A 21,130-nucleotide genomic window follows, 5' to 3' on the forward strand; every position below is an offset into this window, starting at 1 on the left:
CTTGCCATTTTGGCAAGCGTCTTGTCAGCCTTTCTGGACCTAATGGGCCCCCGTAGTCACAGTCGCCATTCATACAAAAAGCGGGCAAAACCAATTCACCTCACGCGCATGCGCGTTTGACCAAAATACCATATTGAACTCAAGCGAAGCAAATACGCACGAAAAATAAACACAAATGTTGATATGAACGTAAAAGAGCCGCATGAAACTAGCCAAAGAGCCGCATGTGGCTCGCGAGCCGCGGGTTGGCCACCGCTGATGTAGAACATGGCGAAACACTAAGATTTTTGTTGGTGGTGTGCCTCGAGATTTTTTCCAATGAAAAGGTGTGCCATGGATGATAAAAGGGTGGGAAACACTGCTTTATTGTGTTCAATTTACAATAATAAACAGTGATGAGCATTCGTTTTAGTGTTTGTTCATTCTAACAACTTTACAAATTATTTGACTTTCATACTTTATTGTGTTCAATTTACACAAATAGACAGTGATGAGCACTCATTTCAAAAGGAGCATTGGAATTTGGGACTCATGGCATTATAACAACTTTAGAGATAAAATGATTTAATAGTTTTTTGTGTTCAATTTACACCAACAGAAAGTGATGAGCATTCATTTAAAAGGAGCATTTGAATTTGAGGTTTATGTAGCATTATACGTATCAACTTTACAGACAAAATGATTTGACAACTTTCATACTTTGTTGTGTTTAATTTACACTAAGAGACAGTGATGAGCACTCATTTTAATTTGAATTTGGGGCTTATGTAGTTAAGCCTTTTTACATACAGACAAAATTATTTGACAACTTTCTGTAAAGACAAAGTGTAATCTTAAACAACTCTGATGACAGATATGGTTTTATCCACTGTCCTTTTTCATACATGGAGGATATGCATTCATCTTCCGTAGCGCTTCTATTTTTTTTACTATTCCAATGGGACAATGTCCCGGAGGAACGGAGTGATGTGATGTGGCTGCGTAAACAGAACGTTGCGAATTTGGGACCCGCTCCGACGAACGCATCAAGTATAATCTCTGTGCCATGGCATGCCAAAAACTCTATCTGGGCATCTGCTGCTCGGTGATTGGCAAAAAGCAGCAGGCGAGTGCAACTTCGAGTCGCTCGCAGCAGAGCAGGGGGGCGAGATTGGGCACTTTGCTTAGCACAGTGTGTGCCTGTGCATTTAGCTCAGTGGTCAGTGCGCTCAAGCCAGTGACAGTGGCGGTGTGTGTTCGCGCCCGGAGTGAGGCGGCCTGGAAAAGCTGTCTGTTACAATGGTGCTGTGGACCTGGATTGCGAGTGAAGTTTACAGGGGATAAGTGTAATGGATGCCATATTTTGCTGAACGTTTAGCATTCAACGTTAGTAAAACTTCACTATAGATCATATAAAATGGTGACTGCTTAGCTGTCAGCCTGGTCTTTTAGCTCAGTGGTCAGCACTTAACGGTCCCAAGCCGGTGATGGTGGGGATGAGCGTTTGTACCCCGACTGGAGCGGCCCAAAAAAGCCACCTGTTACATGTATATATTTTTAACAATACTTCAGGCTAAGTAGGTCCAGGTCATCTGTATCAAAGTCTAGGAGAGGCTGCTGTGCATTAGATGGGTCTTGCGACTGAAGCACGAAAGAAGATGAAATTACTGTAGTCTGGCCTGATGAATGAATGGTCTTAAACTGAAATTGGGGTCCCATCCACAGCCGACGATGCGGACCTGTGTGAGTAACAATCTCCACCTGAGAATAGAAATGTAAATAATGTAAGAACAGAGGATGTTTCAAAGGCTTCTGCATGACAAGCTCATCAGGCAAATGTTAGGGGAAGCGAAACAGAGTACAGTGATCCATCGTCACTTCGCGCTTCCCCTATTGCGAGGGATGGTAGACCCAAGACAGGGGTGTACAAACATTCCTCGAACCATTACCATTGTAAATTAAATTATTTCTCTTTATTTCCTTCTTTTCTCCTTTTTCTTTCTGTCTTTTTGTCCATTTGGCAATGCTGGTGCCTTCTACCGCACCTCGGTATCGCTTTTTTCCCTGGGACCGGGATAGCTGCGCACATCAGTCGAGACCGGCGTAACTCTACGACGGCTTCCTGCTTAACAATGGCCGGTGCTGGCCGGGTCGCTCGCCTTGGCCTCGCAGCCGCGACCCCTGTGAGGAGTCCGCTCCCTCGTGCTCGTCGGAACCAACGACCTTCGCCGTGGTGACCATCTGCACGTGCCCCGACTGGGTGCCCAGGACGCTGCTCACACGTTTGCCTACTTTGTGATGTTTTCACCGATTCACGACCACGGTCCATTGGGCGCCGTTGAACTGGACTGCCCTTACACCTGTCTATGGATCCCGTGGAGGCTATTTTGTGTGTTCTGGGGTGTACTCTGATATTGTGGGGTGCTGGTTGGCCGCTGTTACTTTTTTTCCTTTGTCTTTTTGCTTTGCTTTGCTTTGATGGCTTTTATCTTTCGCACTTTCTGGCTTTCTTTGTGGCGCCGTTGTGTGGCAGCCTTATGAGAACCTATTGAGTTGCGCTCATGCCATCGGTGTGTCTTTTGTATACCCGCTCTGTGGTATGGATACTGCTGGGGCCTGAATTTCCCCACCCCCGGGGATCAATAAATGTTCAATCAATCAATCAACTATGTCCTGTGATGTCTGCAAATGGGTTGATATTGCAAATGGGAATTTCTTGTCAATTGCATTACCAGGATAGATAGGAAGATTAAAATAATAATAAATTAAACAATCAATTTGTAATTTTGTTGTCGTAGAAAGATTTTTGCAATCACATCATGTTTGCATATCAAATTCAGCCACACGTGTAGCCTAATTTAAAAAATTAATAGGCTCTAAGAACAAATGATGTCGGACAAAGGAAAGAAGGTAAATGTGTTCAGGCATGCAAAAAAATTCCTGTAAAATATTTATAGATCATAAAGCAAGCAGTGAATGGGACCAGAACAAGCCGGCCCTGCAACTCTGGGTGTCAGCATAGTGAATGATGGAGATTATGTCTGCTTGAGTACGTCATAATGTCACCACTCAGTTAGTAAAGACAGGGACCTGACCTGAGAGAGCCACTCCACATCATTCTGCCCAATGTGATCAGATGCTGAATACTCATGATGTTTGCTTTGGCTTGGGCTACCTTGGGGCATCCCTGAAAGAATCCATTCAGATATAGGAAAAACTTGTTAAATGAGTGTTTAGACAGTATAAACATTCCAATACGATACTGATACACATTGTAAATACAGGGTTACCCAGAATTAATGACTCAATTGTTATTTTACTGAATACGCTGTATACCGTATTTTCCGGACTATAAGTCGCAGTTTTTTTCATAGTTTGGCCAGGGGTGTGACTTATACTCAGGAGCGACCTCTATGTGAAATTATTAACACATTATTACTTGATCACTAACACATTACTTACTTACTAATATATCCCTTCACATGTTATTTTCACACTAAACCGCATGAGGGCGTTCTAGGCCTGTAGAATAATTGGAACTGCAACTGACAATGAGTCTGACGTCAGCGACGTAGAAGACAATGTGCCGCATATAATTCCGGAGTCAGCGGAGTTGTTTATGAGTGACATAGATGACGAAGATTTAGATGGGTTTAATGATTGGGAGTTACACGGATGGTTCAATATACTTGTTATTTATATTATAGTTATTTGAATAACTCTTAATATGTTACGCCAGGCACGTTCTCAGTTCCTCGTTCGTGTTTATGTAACGTTAGCATACTGTACCGTTCAGCCTGTTTTTGCCTATTCATGTCTGTTCTTGGTGTTGGATTTTGTAAAATAAATTTCCCCCAAAAACACAACTTATACTCCGGTGCAACTTATATATGTTTTTTTCTTCTTTATTATGCATTGTATGGCTGCTGCGACTTATACTCCGGAGCAACTTATAGTGCGGAAAATACGGTATATTGTGTTGTTACTTTTTTCTTATGCTTAGTATGATACAATACATCTTTATTTATAGTATAGCGCTTTCACAACAGCTATCACTGTAACAAACCACTTTACATACAGTAAGAACAAAACAACAGAACATATCACATAGAATGTTGCCAATAAGACAATCTTAACTATTCCTACATCTGCACTGTTTTTTTGAAGTGTTTAAAGATGAAAGAGAGATTCAATGTGTTACAGTACTGAAACAGATGTCATTATCACAGCGTGCATGACGTTACAGATGTCTGCAGTTAGCTGTACTGCAGTGTTCATTGACGAGTAGAGAGACTGAAGATAGGACTGTTCAGTTTGCCATCCCATTTAGAACCGTTTCAATTCCAACTGCCGACCCAAGGTTGTAGGTACACATCCACACCAATGCTCCTCTCTCCTCATCCTCAGCTCCACCAGCTATCCATCCAGCCGCATCAACACAGACTTTCCAACAGCGCTAACGTTTCAGCTGAACAAAACGGGACAGTGAAAAATGCTGCCAATCAAAGGTCCAAAAAACTTGAATGCCTCATGTCCACCAAACAATAACAGTGAAATAGCATAGACAATTCCTCCATCAAAATCAGTGCTGTCACAAACATGCTGCTGAGAGGGCGCAAGTATCATGCACAGATTATTCTCCTTCGAGGAATGTCACGACCAAAATGCTGAAAAAGGTCATACGAAGGACAAAAATCATCGTAGAAAAAAAAATGACAAAAACAACAAGACCCCTTGAAGATGGCTGCCAAATACGGCTCCATCTTGAAAAAATATAGTATGTATACTGTTAGTCAAAAGGTATTTTTGGCATGCTACTTCGAACTACATTTTTCAACCACTTCTCACCGTTCTACCTTCAGCATAATCCCAAATTCACACCTTCATGGCTTCTTATTCCAAATATCTGTGATTTTCTAAAATTGAAGAAGAATTTCCAAGCAAAAAAATCATCATTCATTCCTAATGGAACATTCAGCATTTTACATTTACATCATTCCAATTTGAAATTCAAAACATTTGACTTACTCAATTCACCTTGGGAAGGATTTTCAACATGTCCCAAAACACTACATGTTCTCCCTGAAAGGCACATTAGACAGGATTCAGTTTTTGTTCATTATGGCAGCGCCTATGGACAAAAGGCAATTGTGTCATCGCTTCCTGTAGCACCCTCGTCTCTCCACCCATTTTCAAGATAAAACGTCACTCTTTTTAGTCACTGGATCATTTCCTTTCTGTCTATCCTTATCATACACACTCTCCGTTTGCACCTCACCATTCCGAATGAGCCGCCACTGCCCGCCCACCCATCACCACCACAAAGTTTGCTACATCATTTTTCTAGAGCCGACAAAGCTGTGCACAAGTTTATGGATGTCGGCACGCTACAATGTAACTGACATACACATTTTGCACAACATTTACAAAAATCCGGGACATCTCGGGACAGACCATGAGAACCCGGAACAATCAGGAAAATCCGAGACAGGTGGCAACATTACCCTCGACACAGATGAACAGAGGTGGACATTGCGTTTCCCTGGGCCTTACATTTTGTGGACGAAGGCAAGAGAAAGTTGTTTTCCGTTCCTGTTTGCCGCCTAACTGTAATTGGGAGGCGCTGGGAGGCAGGGGGGGCGTTTCTCCAAGGTCAGCCCGCGGGCTAAATCCGGCCCCCGATCAGATTTCATACGGCCCGCAGCTTCGGTCTTATAATGTATTATTTATGGACCGCCTGCACTGTCAAACTGAATATAAAAAAAATGAAACTTGAACCTGTAATTCCTCCTATTACCAAAGGGTGGCAGCACCACCCCTCGCCGCTCATTTCTGCCATGGCGACTGCAAAGAAAACGAGGACAGTTGACATTGAGGGCCGTCGCTTTCAAGAGAAATGGGAATTACAATACTTCTTCGCTGAAAATCAAGGCAATTGTGTTTGTCTAATTTCTAAAGAGACGGTTGCCTTGTTTAAGGATTTCAACCTAAAGAGACACTAGTAGACTAAACATGCTGACACATACGACAAGCTAACAGGGAGTAACCGCGCTGATAAAGTGAAGCAGCTCCAAGCTGAAATGGCATCACAACAGCGATTCTTCACGCGGGGCTGTGAGTCAAAATTAAATAAAAATTAAATATTACTTATTAAATATTACGAAGTGGCCATGTTAATACTGTTGATGTTATAAACCTGTAGACATGACACAAACTATTACTTTCTGAAAGATATTGTAAATGACAAGAGCAAAACTCACTTGTTTTAAGTTTTAATAATAACAGACAAATTTGCATTAATTATAACTCCTGTTTAAAATGTTCATGAGGCAAAAATAATTTTAAACTCATGTAAATATAAGGTATTTCAAACAGTTTGTTCAATGTTATTTGACTCTTCAGATATGAATGAAAGGCAGAATTTGTGTTTTTAGAGTTGTTCACATCTGCCTGAATGGCTTATATTTGGTTATTTTGTCATTTGAAAAATAAAGAAAATTGTGACAATGAAATCTGTTTTATAACAGTGTGTATTTGCATGAAATTTTTGTAGTTAAAAAATGTCTGAAAAAACTATTGGCCCCCGGGCCCCTTCACTTTATTAAATCTGGCCCTCCTTGCAAAAAGTTTGGACACCCCTGTCCAAGGTCAAGGTTGCCTACGCGATCATGTAGGAGGTAGGGATGGGCGGATCGATACCAAAATATCGATATATCGATCCAGGCTGCTCATTTTTGAGTATCGATCTCCCTAGCTAAAATATCGATACTTACAATTATTTAATTATATTTTTCCTCATTTTCTTCTGCTCCAATTTGACGACTTGCACTCATGCTAGCACTACTTTTCCTTCCGCCTGCTGCACCGACGTGTCCTGCTCTGCTCTGCTCCCGCCCCCTTTTCTCACAAGCCAAGCCCTCCTCCTCCGCCCCCCTTTCCAATCCAAACAACAAGCATGGGCACGGCGGCGGCCCAGTCCGAACGTAAGAGAAGTCTGGTTTGGAGGTATTATATTTTAGTTAATAACAACGAGGCAAGATGTGAAATATGTCACAAAACGATTAAATATTGTGGCAACACCACAAACTTAACAAAACATTTAAGTAAAATTCACCCCACGGTTCATGAAGAGCTGCAGTTGAAACGTGCCGCAGACACTAAGGCAGCGACGGAAAACCCTGCAGCCACACCGAGGCTAAGGTACCAAAGTACCTTAGAAGCAGCGTTTCAGAAAGGCAAGACATATCCAGGTATCAGTTGCTAACCAAAAATCGTAAGCATTTGTGGTTGATGTGCTATTTGAAGCAATAATTACTGCGCTTTAGTCAGTCATTTATAAATAAAGTTTTCCCCTTTTCTATTTGTGGTCGAACGCCATACGTTTTATTTGTAACTCCACTTCCTATAAACAACACTAAAGTATTACAATATTAAATGTAAGTACCCAGTGGCTTTACAAATTGATAGTTTTGCTGCTGATAACGATTAAGCCCTGCATCTCTGTTGGTACCATGTCTCTTTTTACAATATACTAAAAGACAAAACTTTTTCCCAACAGAGAGAGAGAGAAAAAAGTCAAGAATAGCTCCTTTTAATTAAAGTTATACTATTAATATGCATCTTCCATTAATGTTTTTCTAAAAAGGTTAATAATTCATGTACATGACGTAATACTTTTTTCTACAAAATTCAATAGATGACTCTCCAAGAGCAAGTATCATTTGCAGTGAAACACCTGCTGTAGTATACAAATGTGCAGGTCAATAGTCACATGTAAGGCACAAAATATTGATGCAGCATGCCACTGCATTTAAATTGGTTTTTTTGGCGGGAAATTACACTTCTGGTATCGATATCGGATCGATATCGGGTATTTTTGGGCAGGAAATACTTGGTATCGGATCGAATCCAAAATCATTGGTATCGCCCATCCCTAGTAGGAGGAAGCAAGCGGCCCAACTACACACAACAGGCACTACATTCCTCGGTGTATTTTGCACTCTTTTCTTTGCTTCTTAGGCAACATTTAAATGCAGATACGCCTCCTGGTCGCTCCAACCTTCTTCGGCATTCCTAAAGCAACCCCTCTGCATTCATTCTACAGCCGTCAGTCATACGCAATAACTTAAAGTTAAAGTTAAAGTCCCAATGATTGTCACACACACATCTGGGTGTGGTGAAATTTGTCCTCTGCATTTAACCCATCCCCATGTGATTTTAATCCATCCCCTGGGGGAGAGGGGAGCAGTGAGCAGCAGCGGTGCCGCACTCGGGAATCATTTTGGTGATCTAACCCCCCAATTCCAACCCTTAATGCTGAGTGCCAAGCAGGGAGGCAATGGGTCCCATTTTTATAGTCTTTGGTATGACCCGGCCGGGGTTTGAACCCACAACCTTCCAGTCTCAGGGCGGACACTCTACCACTAGCCCACTGAGCTGGTTGGTGCAACAACAACTGCAACAAGGTATTTCTTTATGAATAGAGAATAAAATAATAACTTTCAGACTAAATGCGATGTGAATGTTTATTAAGAATCATAACCGTTATCTTTTCTCTCTGTCACCATCAAAAAATGAAATGCCTTTTGACATTCTGGAAAAAATCAAAATAGGCCACACACAACAGCTCAGAGAACACCTCAACAACATGGACCACACTGGCAGCATCAAGTTCACACATGAATGGGACCAACAATGAAATAGCTTTTTTGCACCAAAAGATTCACCACAATGAAGACGGCAGCATAAAACTCACAATATACAGGAAACCCACTCACACAGACCAGTACCTTCTGTGGACGCCCCCGTCCAGTGTTGCACACTTTAATGGTATTCATTCTTGTTAAAATTTTACTTTAACAGAGATCTTAGCATGTGAGATTTTTGTTAATTTTTTTTCACCTCATTGAGCATTCAGCACTATGCTCTTGCGGTCATTGTTACAGGTCTGCCCTCAAAAGGAAAGCAGTACAGTGCTGAACTTTGCCCTACATTTAAAGTATCTGTCTAGCATCATATATTAATGAGCTCTTGATGAGGTTTTTAGAGATAGTTTCGTGAACATTCCTAGCTACATGCAACTTAACAATTTTTAATTGTAGATATTTTGAGAGTTATTTTGTGCGAAGGTTAGGCTATCTGCTCCTCTGCACACTTACCATTTAGGTCACATTATGCTCCTACGTGGGTGCAGCTAAGCCAGTATAATAATACTGATAATTTTGGATAAGTCTTTAGTATCTGGCAAAAAAAATGGCTTCATGGCCGTGTCTCATACTTTCTGGTATCCATTAATTAGTTCAACTGAGAATACATATTCTTCTACAAGTTACTATGAGTATAGCAAGCGTCAAAGAAGGACCAGTGAAAGTTCGTCTGGATTTTTTCAGTGGTTTAGTTCAAGTGTGGAATAAAATAAATGCAAACTTTCAGCTGTCAAAATTTCTTGAAACAAAATTTACTCCCTTCGAGTTACTGCATACACACTTCGTACATGTCATTGTCCTATTGTCTGACACAAGGGACCAATAGTCGTTCTTTTTAAATTATTGATGTCAATCCAGGTCTGGTTTCCTATGTATGTGTGCATCTGTGCATGTGTGCAAGTTGTCATCCCTATGGAGCAGGCAAGGACAATTCTCTCTGTGTGTTTGTTGATGAGCATCTTGTTTTTTGTTCATAAACACGTCAGAGGCCAGACTGATCCAATCTGTGCTATGTCTATTCATTTTAGTGGAGTGTAGCTTAACAGTTCACTTGGCCCAATGTCTTCATAATATGCAGTACAGCTCCTAAGTCAAAAGATGAATTCTATTTTTACAGGGAGACATATTTTTGAGTGCCGCGTGTCATTGATGTTATTTATGATATTCCACTGGATATTACGTACAAAGATATAAAGATGCAAAGAATGGGATATGAGTATCTGTTTTACACTTCCCTGAAAATAAATAAAAATTGCAGTAATTGCAGAAGACTAATATGGTGCTTAATCTACAGCATCGGTGTCAAACTGAAGGTCTGGGGGCCAGATACGGCCCACCACATGATTTTATGTGGCCCGCTAAGATAAATTGTGCATCGAGTACAAACTGTCTTCACTTTAAAAATAGAGCTAGTGAAGGAATGGGGTCGAAATACAAAAAGTCCTGCCTAGCTACAAAAACAGATATGCTCAAACCTCATTGAATAAAGTACATAAGCAGTCAAGTATATTCACATATTAAATCAATAAAAGAAACATTTTAAGCATATAATTATACCTGCACACCAAACCAATAAAAAAAACATAACTAGACATTTTTATATATGGTAATGACGTGGATTTTTATAACTTCATGATCTGATATGTATTTCTGTGCACTTTGAATTCACAAATGTTTGTTGATATATAGCTGAATAGCATAACGACCCTTAAGGAACTATTTAATGCATGCTTGATGTTATTCTAAATCACGGACACTGCTCAAGGTGTCAATGTTTCAATGTTCTGTACTTGATTATATCTTATGTTTTGGTTAATGCTTGATGTGACGTCGTATTTTGCCTAATGCTAGACGCCAGCCTTGGATTACTATTGAATGTTCTGGACAGAAGGAAAATATTTTGACTAACAATGAAAAGATATGCTTGGAAGCATGATTAAACTAAGAATGTGACAGTCAGCAAATACGTGGAGTGTCAAAAGAACAAACAAACAAATGCATGGTAAGTGGTGAGTAAGAACTTTGCATAGTCAGGGAACATTAACGAATTGATGATATCACACACAAAACTTCACATAAGTCCGTACAAAATGACAAAAGTGGAAGGATGATGAATGGACGAGGTGCGACAGTGTATGTGCAAGAATAGAGGAAAATGTTTACAGGAAGGTCACTTGGAGATAGAACCAGCAGAGGTGCCAGATGGAGAACGCCAGGAGGAAGACAGCCAAGAACCCGGCCAAAGGTGATCGCCAAGGCCGAAAGACCCCCACCAAGTCAAACACACCGAATCGGCCATAATCAGCACCCAACCCCACGGAACCAGCTCTCACCGAACCAGCACCCGCTCCCATGGAATCAAACTCTCTTGCGAACTTGCCCCACCCCAAAGACTCATCACCCATCAAACTCGGCCCACACCGGCATGTGCAACTGAATATAAGCTGGCCAAAGAACCTTGAACGTTGCCTTTTTTGAATGGAGACTTTCTGCTCTTGAGCATTGTCGCACGAAAGGCCCAGGGCTGTATTGTACTTTCCTGAAAACAGCTTTCTTAACAAGAATTGTGATTGAACTCAACCAACCTGTCTAAGTTTAATTTTGTTTCAGTGTCTTAGTCTTTTCCTAAAACTGAAAAAGAAAACGAACACGCAGTGATTAAATTGGATAACAGATGATTGGCTCTGACTTTTGCTGTGAGGCGCGGATAGCGCGCTTCCCAAATTGTGGACCAAATCCAACAAATGGTGACCATCTGACGTGATTTCTTCAGAAAGAAAAATGCATGCTCCTGGAAGGATTCTTTCTTCTCCGCTCTTGCTCAACAATATTGCAGTCCGATCGGCACAAAAGGTAAGGGGCAACCTTTTTTTTCAATAAAATCTCCCAGTTCAGCAATCTTGTGGCGTGAAAGCGGAATAAAAAGACAAAATAATAATTTTAGCTCTGTGTTCAGGAATGGTGGTTGTATATACATTTATGCTACTGGTGAAAAAGTGACGTCTTGTGGAAAAGAAAAGAGAAAGGTGGTGAGGACTTTGCCTGATCAGTGAAGGGCGCTCACACCGCTGGAACTTGTGGGGTGTCAGTGACTAGCATATGGGCACCAAAGTGGCCTCAATAGTAGACGCTTAGGGACGCATACTGTTGCCTAAGGTCGGGGTCGATTGGATCGGCCAGGCCACCATATGGGTCAGGGACTCGTGGAACTTGTGGGATGCCAATGGCTATATGGGCACAATAGTGGCCTCAATAGTAGACGCTTAGGGACTTTGCGCGCTGTCGCCTAAGGTCGGGGTCGATTGGATCGGCCAGGCCACCATACGGGTCGGGGACTCGTGAAAAAAAAAAAAAGATAAATAAATATATATATATATATATATAAAATAAATACATAAAGTGTAAAAATGGTGTTGTTTAATAGGTTTGATTGTTTATATTGTGGCAGCAACGGTGTTGAGTGTATCTCTGTGAAGATTGTGTACAAAACTGCACGGGTGCTGAATTGGGTGGCTTCTGAGTGGGCAAGTGCAGGCTTGGCTGTCAGGTGGGACAGCGGTGCAGGTGGAGAAGTGAGAACAATAAGTTGATTTGTATAAAATTATTGATTTTTTGATTTGGTATTTGAGTTGGAGTCAGAAAGAATGGCTGAACAAGAATTTGATAAAAAAAAAAAAAATATATATATATATATATATACATACGTATATAATTTGCATGAAGGTTGCATGCCATTGTGCGGTGGGGTTAAACTGTAACTATTTTTGTTTTCAAAAGGGTGCGGCTCTAAAGTTTGGGCCAAAAGGTCAGGTGGGCACGGATACATATTTAGGACAGAGGTGGGGGGTCGCATTGTGTGACGTGGTGGCGGCGAGGCTCTCCGCACTTCAGATGCCCCCCCACACACACACACTTGTGATCGGCTGGGAAGATTGCCATATTGTGAGTCATGTCTACTGTATGTTGAGGCCCCATGTGTGTGTTATCTATGTTTGTCTTTGTGTATCTGTTCATTATAAATGATGGAATTGGGCTAAAATGGTGCATGAAAATTGTGTGCTAGACAATGGTTTATCAGATTTGCAGTTCTCCATGGATCGCCACCTTGCCGTGGTGGAGAGCCTTGCGTGTTCCGATGAACCTAAGAGCGATGCCGTCTGGAGTCTCGGCTCCTGGTAGGTTCAACCATGGCGGTAAGGTCGAAGGGGAGGTTCCAGACAAAGTGCGATCCAAAGACCTCAACGGTGGGAGTGGTGGAGGATGACACTGTGAGTCACAACGGCACTGAAGGCGGACGAAGGGTGCAACAGAGGGTGGTCTCCAATCGTCATGGACCCATGCCATTGGATCCCGGCCCCTTTCTGCCAAGGACCGTGTGGTGGCTGCAGGCGCATCAGTCTCCCCACGCTAAAAGACGTCACGCGCAGGCGTCCTCCTGAAGGGAACGTATTCCATTTTACATCCTGGACAACAAAGTCCTGTAGCGATCAGGAAGTGGTAACGGGGGCAGGACAGTGAGGTCTGGCAGCCCCTAGCCACAACCTGGCACACAGGTTAGATTCAGTCGTTAAGTTCTTGGACTGAGGCAGAAGAGCTTCTCGGCAGCTGCACCCATGACTGAGCAGCCCTATTTAGGATCCACTCTGCTCACCCCATTTAGGGGAGGGGGTTAGAAAAGGTACCCTAAACATAGCCTGCCTCACAAAATCCTGTCTGGAATACCGCATCCAGAGGGATCACCATCACGCGGTCAGAAACAAAAACATGTACACATTGGAGCCTGGAACGTGCGGACCCTAACGGACAACCAAGCCAGTGATCGACCTGAAAGGCGAACTGCCATCATCTCCAGAGAGCTAAGGAAGTTCCAGATCGACATCGCAGCACTCTCCGAGACCCGACTAGCAGATGAAGGGCAGCTGAAGGAGGAAAAAGGTGGATATACTTTCTTTTGGAAAGGAAAACCTGCAACTGAGCCAAGAATCCATGGTGTGGGTTTTGCTATCAAGAACCGCCTCATCAACCACCTCCATGAACTCCCTGTGGGCATTAACGAGCGCCTAATGACCATACGCCTGATGCTTGCCAACAATCAGATGGCCACGGTCATTAGTGCCTATGCACCAACACTCGATGCACAGGACGAAGTTAAGGAGGCCTTCTACGCTGACCTAGACAAAGTCCTATCGGACGTCCCCAAGGAGGATAAGCTAATCCTGCTTGGAGACTTCAACGCCAGAGTGGGACGAAACCACCACCTATGGAGGGGTACGCTGGGACGAGAAGGGGTTGGAAACACAAACTCTAATGGCACATTACTACTAACCAAGTGCTCAGAACACAACCTGGTCATCACCAACACACTTTTCCGTCAAAAAACCAAGTTCAAAACATCTTGGATGCATCCTCGCTCCAAACTGTGGCATCTCATCGACTATGTCATTGTCCGCTCTAAAGACCGCCGCGATGTCCTAAACACCAGAGCAATGACCAGTGCAGACGACTGCTGGACCGACCATCGCCTCATTCGCTCCATCATGTCCATCCGCCTAATGCGGAAAAAACGGATGCAGAAAAGACAATGCCGGCCAAGAATAAACATCGAGCTGTTGAATGACACCGCCTACCAACAACAGCTGCAGGAGGCTCTTAGTGCAGCGCTGCCCAACCACTACCCAGAGGATACTGAAACACACTGGAGCACACTTTCGACTACCATAATGAACACCTGCAAAAAAAATCCTCGGGCACAAAAAGCGGACGCATCAAGACTGGTTTGATGAGAATGACACTGAGATCCAGCAGCTAATTAACAACAAGCGGCAAGCTTTCATCACCTGGCAAAATGACATCCACTGCAAGGTGAAAAGAGTAGCCCATGCCAAAGCGAAGGCAGCCGTCCAAACACAGGTTAGGAAACTGAAGAACCAATGGTGGACAAAGAAGGCTCTGGAGATCGAGCAGCTTGCTGACTCTGGAGACACGAGAGGCTTCTTTGATGCCACGAGAGCGGTGTATGGTCCCAGCCACCGCTGCCTAACCCCCCTTCGCTCAAAGGATGGCCTACTGCTGAAGGACAAGGAGGCAATTGCAAATAGGTGGAAAGAACACTACGAGGACCTCTTAAACAGGGACACTATACCTGAGATGGAGGCTCTTGATCAACTACCACAACAGCCCACAGCTGAAAGCATGGGAGAGCCACCCAGCCTGAACGAGCTGCAGGATGCCATTGGGAAGATGAGGAACAACAAGGCTGCTGGGTCCGATGGAATTCCAGTAGAGGTCTTGAAGAAAGCCGGACCCGACCTTCTCAGGCACATCCATGCCCTGCTTCTTAAGATCTGGGAAGAAGAGGAAATCCCTGCGCAGCTCAGAGATGCCTTAATCGTCTCCGTATTCAAGAAAGGAGACAAGGCAGACTGCGGGAATTACCGTGGCATTTCTCTCCTCTCCACCATAGGGAAAGCCCTCGCTCGGGTTCTGGCCAACAGACTCACCCCCCTGTCAGAAATCATCCTTCCTGAGTCTCAGAGTGGATTTCGCCCAAGCAGAGGCACCACAGACATGGTTTTCATTGCTCGACAACTTCAAGAAAAATGCCGGGAACAAAATCAACCACTATACATGGCCTTCAAAGACCTCACCAAAGCCTTCGATTCAGTTAACCGTCAGGCCCTTTGGCTGGTTCTATCCAAGATTGGCTGCCCAGACAAATACATCAGAGTACTGAGACTACTGCATGATAACACATCAGCCACAGTGCTCAGCGGCAGTGGAGACGAGACGGAACCCTTCAGGGTTGACACAGGTGTCAAACAGGGATGCGTCATCGCTCCAACACTATTTTCCATCTTTATTGCTGCTATCCTCCGCCATACAAGCAAGCATCTGCCCCACGGAGTCAAAATCATGTACAGAACTGACGGTCAACTCCTCAACATCAACCGACTCAGGGCTAAAGATCAAACCACCACCATATCCGTCATGGAGCTGCAGTATGCGGACGACAATGCCCTTGTGGCCCTGTCGGAAGAAGACCTACAGAGTATTCTGTCTGCCTTCGCGAAGGCATACAAACAGCTTGGTCTGGCCATTAACATAAAAAAGACACAAATCCTCCACCAACCACTACCAAACTGCAGTTTGCTTGTCCGCCCCCCAAACATCTCTATTGATAACATCCGACTGGAAAAGGTTGACCACTTCCCCTATCTTGGCAGCCTCCTGTCATCTAAAGCCACCATTGATGATGAAATTGACCATCACCTCAGCTGTGCCAGTGGGGCTTTCTCGAGGCTACGGAAGCGAGTCTTCGAGAATCGTGACCTCCAAGCAAAGACCAAAATCTTGGTCTACAAAGCTGTGGTCCTCCCCACCCTTCTGTATGGGTCAGAAGCCTGGACCACATACAGCAGGCACTTAAGGGCACTGGAGACCTACCATCAGAGATGCCTGCGGAAAATCCTCAGGATCAGCTGGAAGGACCGACGCACCAACACCAGCGTCCTGGAGGAGGCTGGCTTGCCTACCATCACTGCCACCATTGCCCAAAACCAACTGAGATGGATTGGCCATGTAATCCGCATGCCTGACTCTCGCCTCCCAAAACAAATTCTTTATTCCCAGCTCGCTGAAGGAAAGCGGGCCCCGAAAGCGGAGGTCAGAAGAAGAGGTTCAAGCTCAACATAAAAGCAAACCTGAAGAAGTGTCACATAAACCTTAAAATTTGGGAAGACAAGGCCGCAGACAGGACGACGTGGAGAAACCTTGTCCGTGACGGCGCCGCTCAATATAACGTTGACCTCCACCATGCCGCTCAAGACAAACGCAGACGCAGAAAGGAGAGAGCCCCCACCAAGCAGGCCCAACCCAAACCCACCACCATTACATTCCCCTGTCCACACTGCACCAGAGTTATCGGGTCCAGGATCGGCCTCTTCAACCACCTGAAGACCCACAAAGACCAAGAAGGAGGACCGCCATACTCGACTACGAGTGACCGCCGATGATGATGATGTTGAGGCCCCATGTGTGTGTTATCTATGTTTGTCTTTGTGTATCTGTTCATTATAAATGATGGAATTGGGCTAAAATGGTGCATGAAAATTGTGTGCTAGACAATGTTTTATCAGATTTGCACTGTTAAATGTAAACATTTGAAATTATAGAATAATCTGAGGGTTGTGGGCAGAAACTGGTTCAAAGGGGATAGTGCCCAGCCCTCGTAAAAAAAAAAAGTGAGAATAAGAGAGAACAGGCTCTTGGGTGGTTGCAGATGTTAAATTTAGGAGGAATTATTGATTGGTTATGACATAAGACTATACAAGGTGTAAAGATAAGTAAAAGCTTTGAATCACTTAGAGTTAAAAAACAACAAATAAAAACAACATTGCAAGGGAGCACTTTTTATTAAAAGAACACCAAGTAAAGTAGTAAGTAGGGGGTATTCGTGATTGGGATTAAATTAAGGATAAAATTAGGTCAATGATTAGAAATCAATGGTGCTCTGACTTCATAAAATGTGTCTGACTTCATAAGATGTGTCTGACTTCATAAGACCAAGTCGGGTTGTTGTGATGCATCCAGTGTGTTGGTGTAGTGCCCAGTGCATGTCACTTCTCACTGTCAACCCTCACCGCTGGCTAGCAGTATGCGAACGGGAGAGCCGAGTGCGTAAGTCTCTCCCTGCCAGTACATCGCCTCTCTAACAGCAAGCCCTATGTAGTGCCTCCACACGGCGACACATGGTAACTGGGTACAACACTGACCCAGGCTAAACTACAAGGGACTCGGAGGAGGTTTGGCCCCTAGACGTGCGGCACGCAGGCCCACCGGTGAGTGGACACGCCCTGGTGCCCACGAACCAGCCCCCAACTATGGGTTAAATAGTACCACTGCCTAGTGGGCTCCTCGGGAGAGGAATGGGCTAAGGGATTCAACCCCTACAGAAAATCAATATCCCCTTGGGTTGGTGTCAGGATACTCTCAGTATGGCTCAGTATGGCTAGACAAACACAGGAGAGGCAGCCTTAAGTACTCTGTGGGCATTTTCATCAGCCTATGACAAAAAGAATGATGGAGAAGGAGGCCAAACCGCAGGTAGATTATATGACGGCCCTCAGCCCGATGGACTGTGGGGAGGCCTGAACCGGAATAGAGAGGGGCAGGAGGCACGTGTTAGGGTGGCTACATGGAACATCGGTAGCATGTCGCGCCGATCGGGGGAGGTGGTTGAGGCTCTACACAGGAGAAGGGTGGATGTCTGCTGTGTCCAGGAGTCGAGATGGAAGGGTGGAAGTGCAAGGGTGCTGGGTTCTTCTGGCAAGGCTGCAATAAAGGGACTGGTGGTGTCGGAGTACTTATCGCCGAAAAGTGGATAGATCAAGTGCTAAGCATTAGCAGGGTAAATGAGCGGATCATCTTTGTGAAGTTGATCGTTGGGAAGCGCCTGACAAACGTAATTTCAATCTATGCCCCTCAAATTGGCAGAAGTCAGGACGAGAAGGATGCGTTCTGGGACAAGGCCATCATGGTGCTGTCAGGGATCCCCCAGAATGAGGTTATAATTCTGGGAGGTGATCTGAATGGACACGTGGGGAGGGAGTCAGATGGCTTTGAGGGGGTACATGGGGGACAGGGGTACGGCATGCGGAACGCAGAGGGAGAGAGGATCCTGGAGTTCGGCGACGCACTGGAGCTGGTGCTGTGCAACACGCTTTTCAAGAAGGACGAAGCCAAATTAGTAACATACAGTTCGGGTGGCTGCAAGAGCACAACAGTTTACATCATGGTCAGAAAGGAGGACCGCGTCCTGGTCAGGGATGCCAAGGCAATCCCCGGAGAAGAGTGTGTGTCTCAGCATCGCCTAGTCATCGGAGACCTAACTCTGCGAATCAAGAAGGTGGGGGCTAAGAAGCATCCTCCCAAGTTGAAGGTGTGGAAGCTACATAGCGCAGGGAATAAAAACGAGTTCAGGGAGAAGATTGAGCAAATAGCAGAAGAAGTGGAGGAGATGGAGTCGGGTGGTGTGGATGGCAAGTGGCAGGCAATGAAGAAGGCTCTGCTTGAAGCTACAGAGGAGGTGTGCGGATGGTCAAAGGGTAAAGCAAGACAAAGAGAGACATGGTGGTGGAATGACAGCATCGAAAGAGCGGTGAATGAGAAGAGGAGGTGCCATAAAGTATGGAAGGAATCTAAAAGGGAGGCAGACGCAGTGCGGTATGTAGAGGCAAAGAGAGGGTCACGGACAGCAGTGTGGGAGGCCCAAGAGACCAAGAGGAAAGAATTTGCAAGTGAATTGGAGAGTGAGAGAGAACAAAAGAGCTTCTTCAAGATAGCGAAGCAAATGGTTAAGGAGAGGCGTGATGTGACCGGTGCAAACTGTGTGAAGGATGAGGATGGCAACATAGTGACAGACAACAGAGGAATGAAGGAAGTCTGGCGAAGGTACATGGAGAATCTGATGAATGTGGAGAATGACTGGGTTGGAGAGGTGGGATGCGACGAAGTGGAGGGTGAATGTTGCCTGATCACGCGAACAGAAGTGGGGAAAGCCATGAAGGCCATGAAAGATGGAAAGGCAGCTGGACCATCTGGAGTGGTGGCAGAGATGCTAAAGGCAGCAGGAGACGTCGGTGTGCAGTGGATGACTGACCTGTGTAACAGTGTCATCGCTGAGGGGCACATTCCGGAGGACTGGACAAAAAGTGTCCTGGTGCCTCTATTCAAAGGGAAGGGGGACCCACTCGCATGCGGGTCATACAGGGCAATAAAGCTGCTGGAGCATGGAATGAAGCTGTTAGAGAGGGTGTTGGAAAGGAGGGTGAGGTCACGGGTAGAGGTGGACGAGATGCAGTATGGCTTCATGCCTGGTAAAGGTACAACAGACACAATTTTTGTCATCCGACAGATGCAAGAGAAACACCAGGAGAAGAGGAAGAGGTTGTACTCCGCTTTTGTTGAAAAAGCGTTCGACAGGGTGCCAAGGGAGGTGGTGAGGTGGGCCCTAAGGAAGTCGGGCGTGGAAGAGGGACTGGTTAAGGCTGTGATGGCTCTCTACTGCAGAGCATGCACAGTTGTTAGAACAGGAGTTGGCGACAGTAATGGGTTTGAAGTAAGGGTAGGGGTGCACCAGGGATCAGTGTTCAGCCCATTACTGTTTGCTATCATGATGGATGAGGTATCGAGGGAAGTGAGGGGTGGACTACCATGGGAGCTGCTCTACGCGGATGACCTGGTATTGATGGCTCACAGTCGAGAAGACCTAGCTAGGAAGCTAGCGGCCTGGAAGACATGCCTGGAAGTGAAAGGAATGAAGCTGAATGCGGCAAAATCAAAAGGTCATGGTCGGTGGTGCTGGCCTGGGAGTGATACCGCAGACTGTTTTATCAAAAAATGTGAGAGTGAAGGAGGTTTGATTTGTAATCTGGCATTTGGGTGCCACTTTTAAGAATCAACATGCAAGGTCTGTGCAGGAGCTTAGATTGGTTTTGTTTGTTTTTAAAGATATATTTAACAGTTTATCTCGGTGCACTAAGGATATAGCAATTTTGAAAGACTTAAAATTAAAAGCAAAATTACATTTTAATTCTGACATATGCCAGCTAAAATGAGGATGGAAAATAAATACATAAATAAATACTGGCTCAAATGTGGCATGTGTTGTAAATTGGGCAATGAGACATTCACTTTCAAGCACTATCCTTTAGCGCTGCTGACAACAACAACTTATGAGATGGTAAATCAAGGAGGAGTGTCATATTTGGAACACAGGTGTCAGGCTTCGGGGTGGAGCAATGGAGCGAGGCGACCAAGTGCAGCTTGGACCAGGGTTTATTGTGGAAACCAAAATACAAACCCGGCAAACTGACGTGACTAAACAAAACCAAAAGGACAGACTCGGCAAGCTGACGTGGCTAAACAACAAACTAACAGGACTAACCGACCAAAACGTGAAACAAAGGACAGGCACCAAACAAACCGAGCGACAGTGAGACATGCATTGTCCGCACATCTCAAGCAATTCTCCGACGGCGAGTGACACGCAAACAGAACTTAAATAAGACACAGGTAATGAGAGGCAGGTGCGTGTGATCACACCAATCAAGGGCACACAGGAAGGGAGGGGCGAGCACACAGACACAATGACAACCTATACACAGCAAAAAGGGGGGACGAGACATGACAACAGGCGCTGTATGACCTATAGATTGAACAATAACAATTGCCGCAAATACAACCATGTTGGTAGAATGTTGAATTACATTACAGTTTATTACAAAAGATTTTTGAATTTAATTTGATGATAAACACTGGAAGTAAAAAAAAAAAAACGAGCAATGTAGAAGAGTGACGTGTGAAGTGAGAGATGGGAAGAGGAAAATAAATTACTTACGTGAGACCAGTTTATGATCGAAGGAAAAAGGAATCAAAGATTGGAATCA

At 44.5% G+C, this 21,130-nt stretch overlaps 1 protein-coding gene and 2 long non-coding RNA genes across 13 annotated transcripts in view; 2 read left to right on the forward strand and 1 right to left on the reverse strand.

The window, feature by feature from the left end:
* Nucleotides 1-1,312: 1,312 nt before the first annotated feature.
* The window catches only part of bcas3 (BCAS3 microtubule associated cell migration factor), a 329,552-nt gene continuing 309,734 nt past the window's right edge, over nt 1,313-21,130 (reverse strand). For 10 of the 11 annotated variants that reach the window (XM_037268397.1, XM_037268399.1, XM_037268403.1 and 7 more), the window contains 3 exons: nt 5,008-5,061; nt 3,075-3,166; nt 1,313-1,740 (listed from right to left, as the gene is read on the reverse strand). In XM_037268397.1, the coding sequence (XP_037124292.1) occupies nt 1,537-1,740; nt 3,075-3,166; nt 5,008-5,061 (350 nt within the window). In that variant the 3' untranslated portion in view covers nt 1,313-1,536. The remainder of the gene's footprint in view (nt 1,741-3,074; nt 3,167-5,007; nt 5,062-21,130) is intronic. The other variant, XM_037268398.1, reaches the window with a different exon arrangement.
* Nucleotides 5,548-8,007, forward strand: LOC119132900. The gene is made up of 3 exons (XR_005099985.1): nt 5,548-5,631; nt 6,627-6,656; nt 7,923-8,007. It is a non-coding gene; the product is annotated as an uncharacterized LOC119132900 (long non-coding RNA).
* On the forward strand, nt 20,072-21,019 carry LOC119132904. The gene is made up of 2 exons (XR_005099989.1): nt 20,072-20,459; nt 20,878-21,019. It is a non-coding gene; the product is annotated as an uncharacterized LOC119132904 (long non-coding RNA).

The sequence above is a fragment of the Syngnathus acus genome, chromosome 13 (assembly GCF_901709675.1).
Source record: "Syngnathus acus chromosome 13, fSynAcu1.2, whole genome shotgun sequence".
Taxonomy (NCBI): domain Eukaryota; kingdom Metazoa; phylum Chordata; class Actinopteri; order Syngnathiformes; family Syngnathidae; genus Syngnathus; species Syngnathus acus.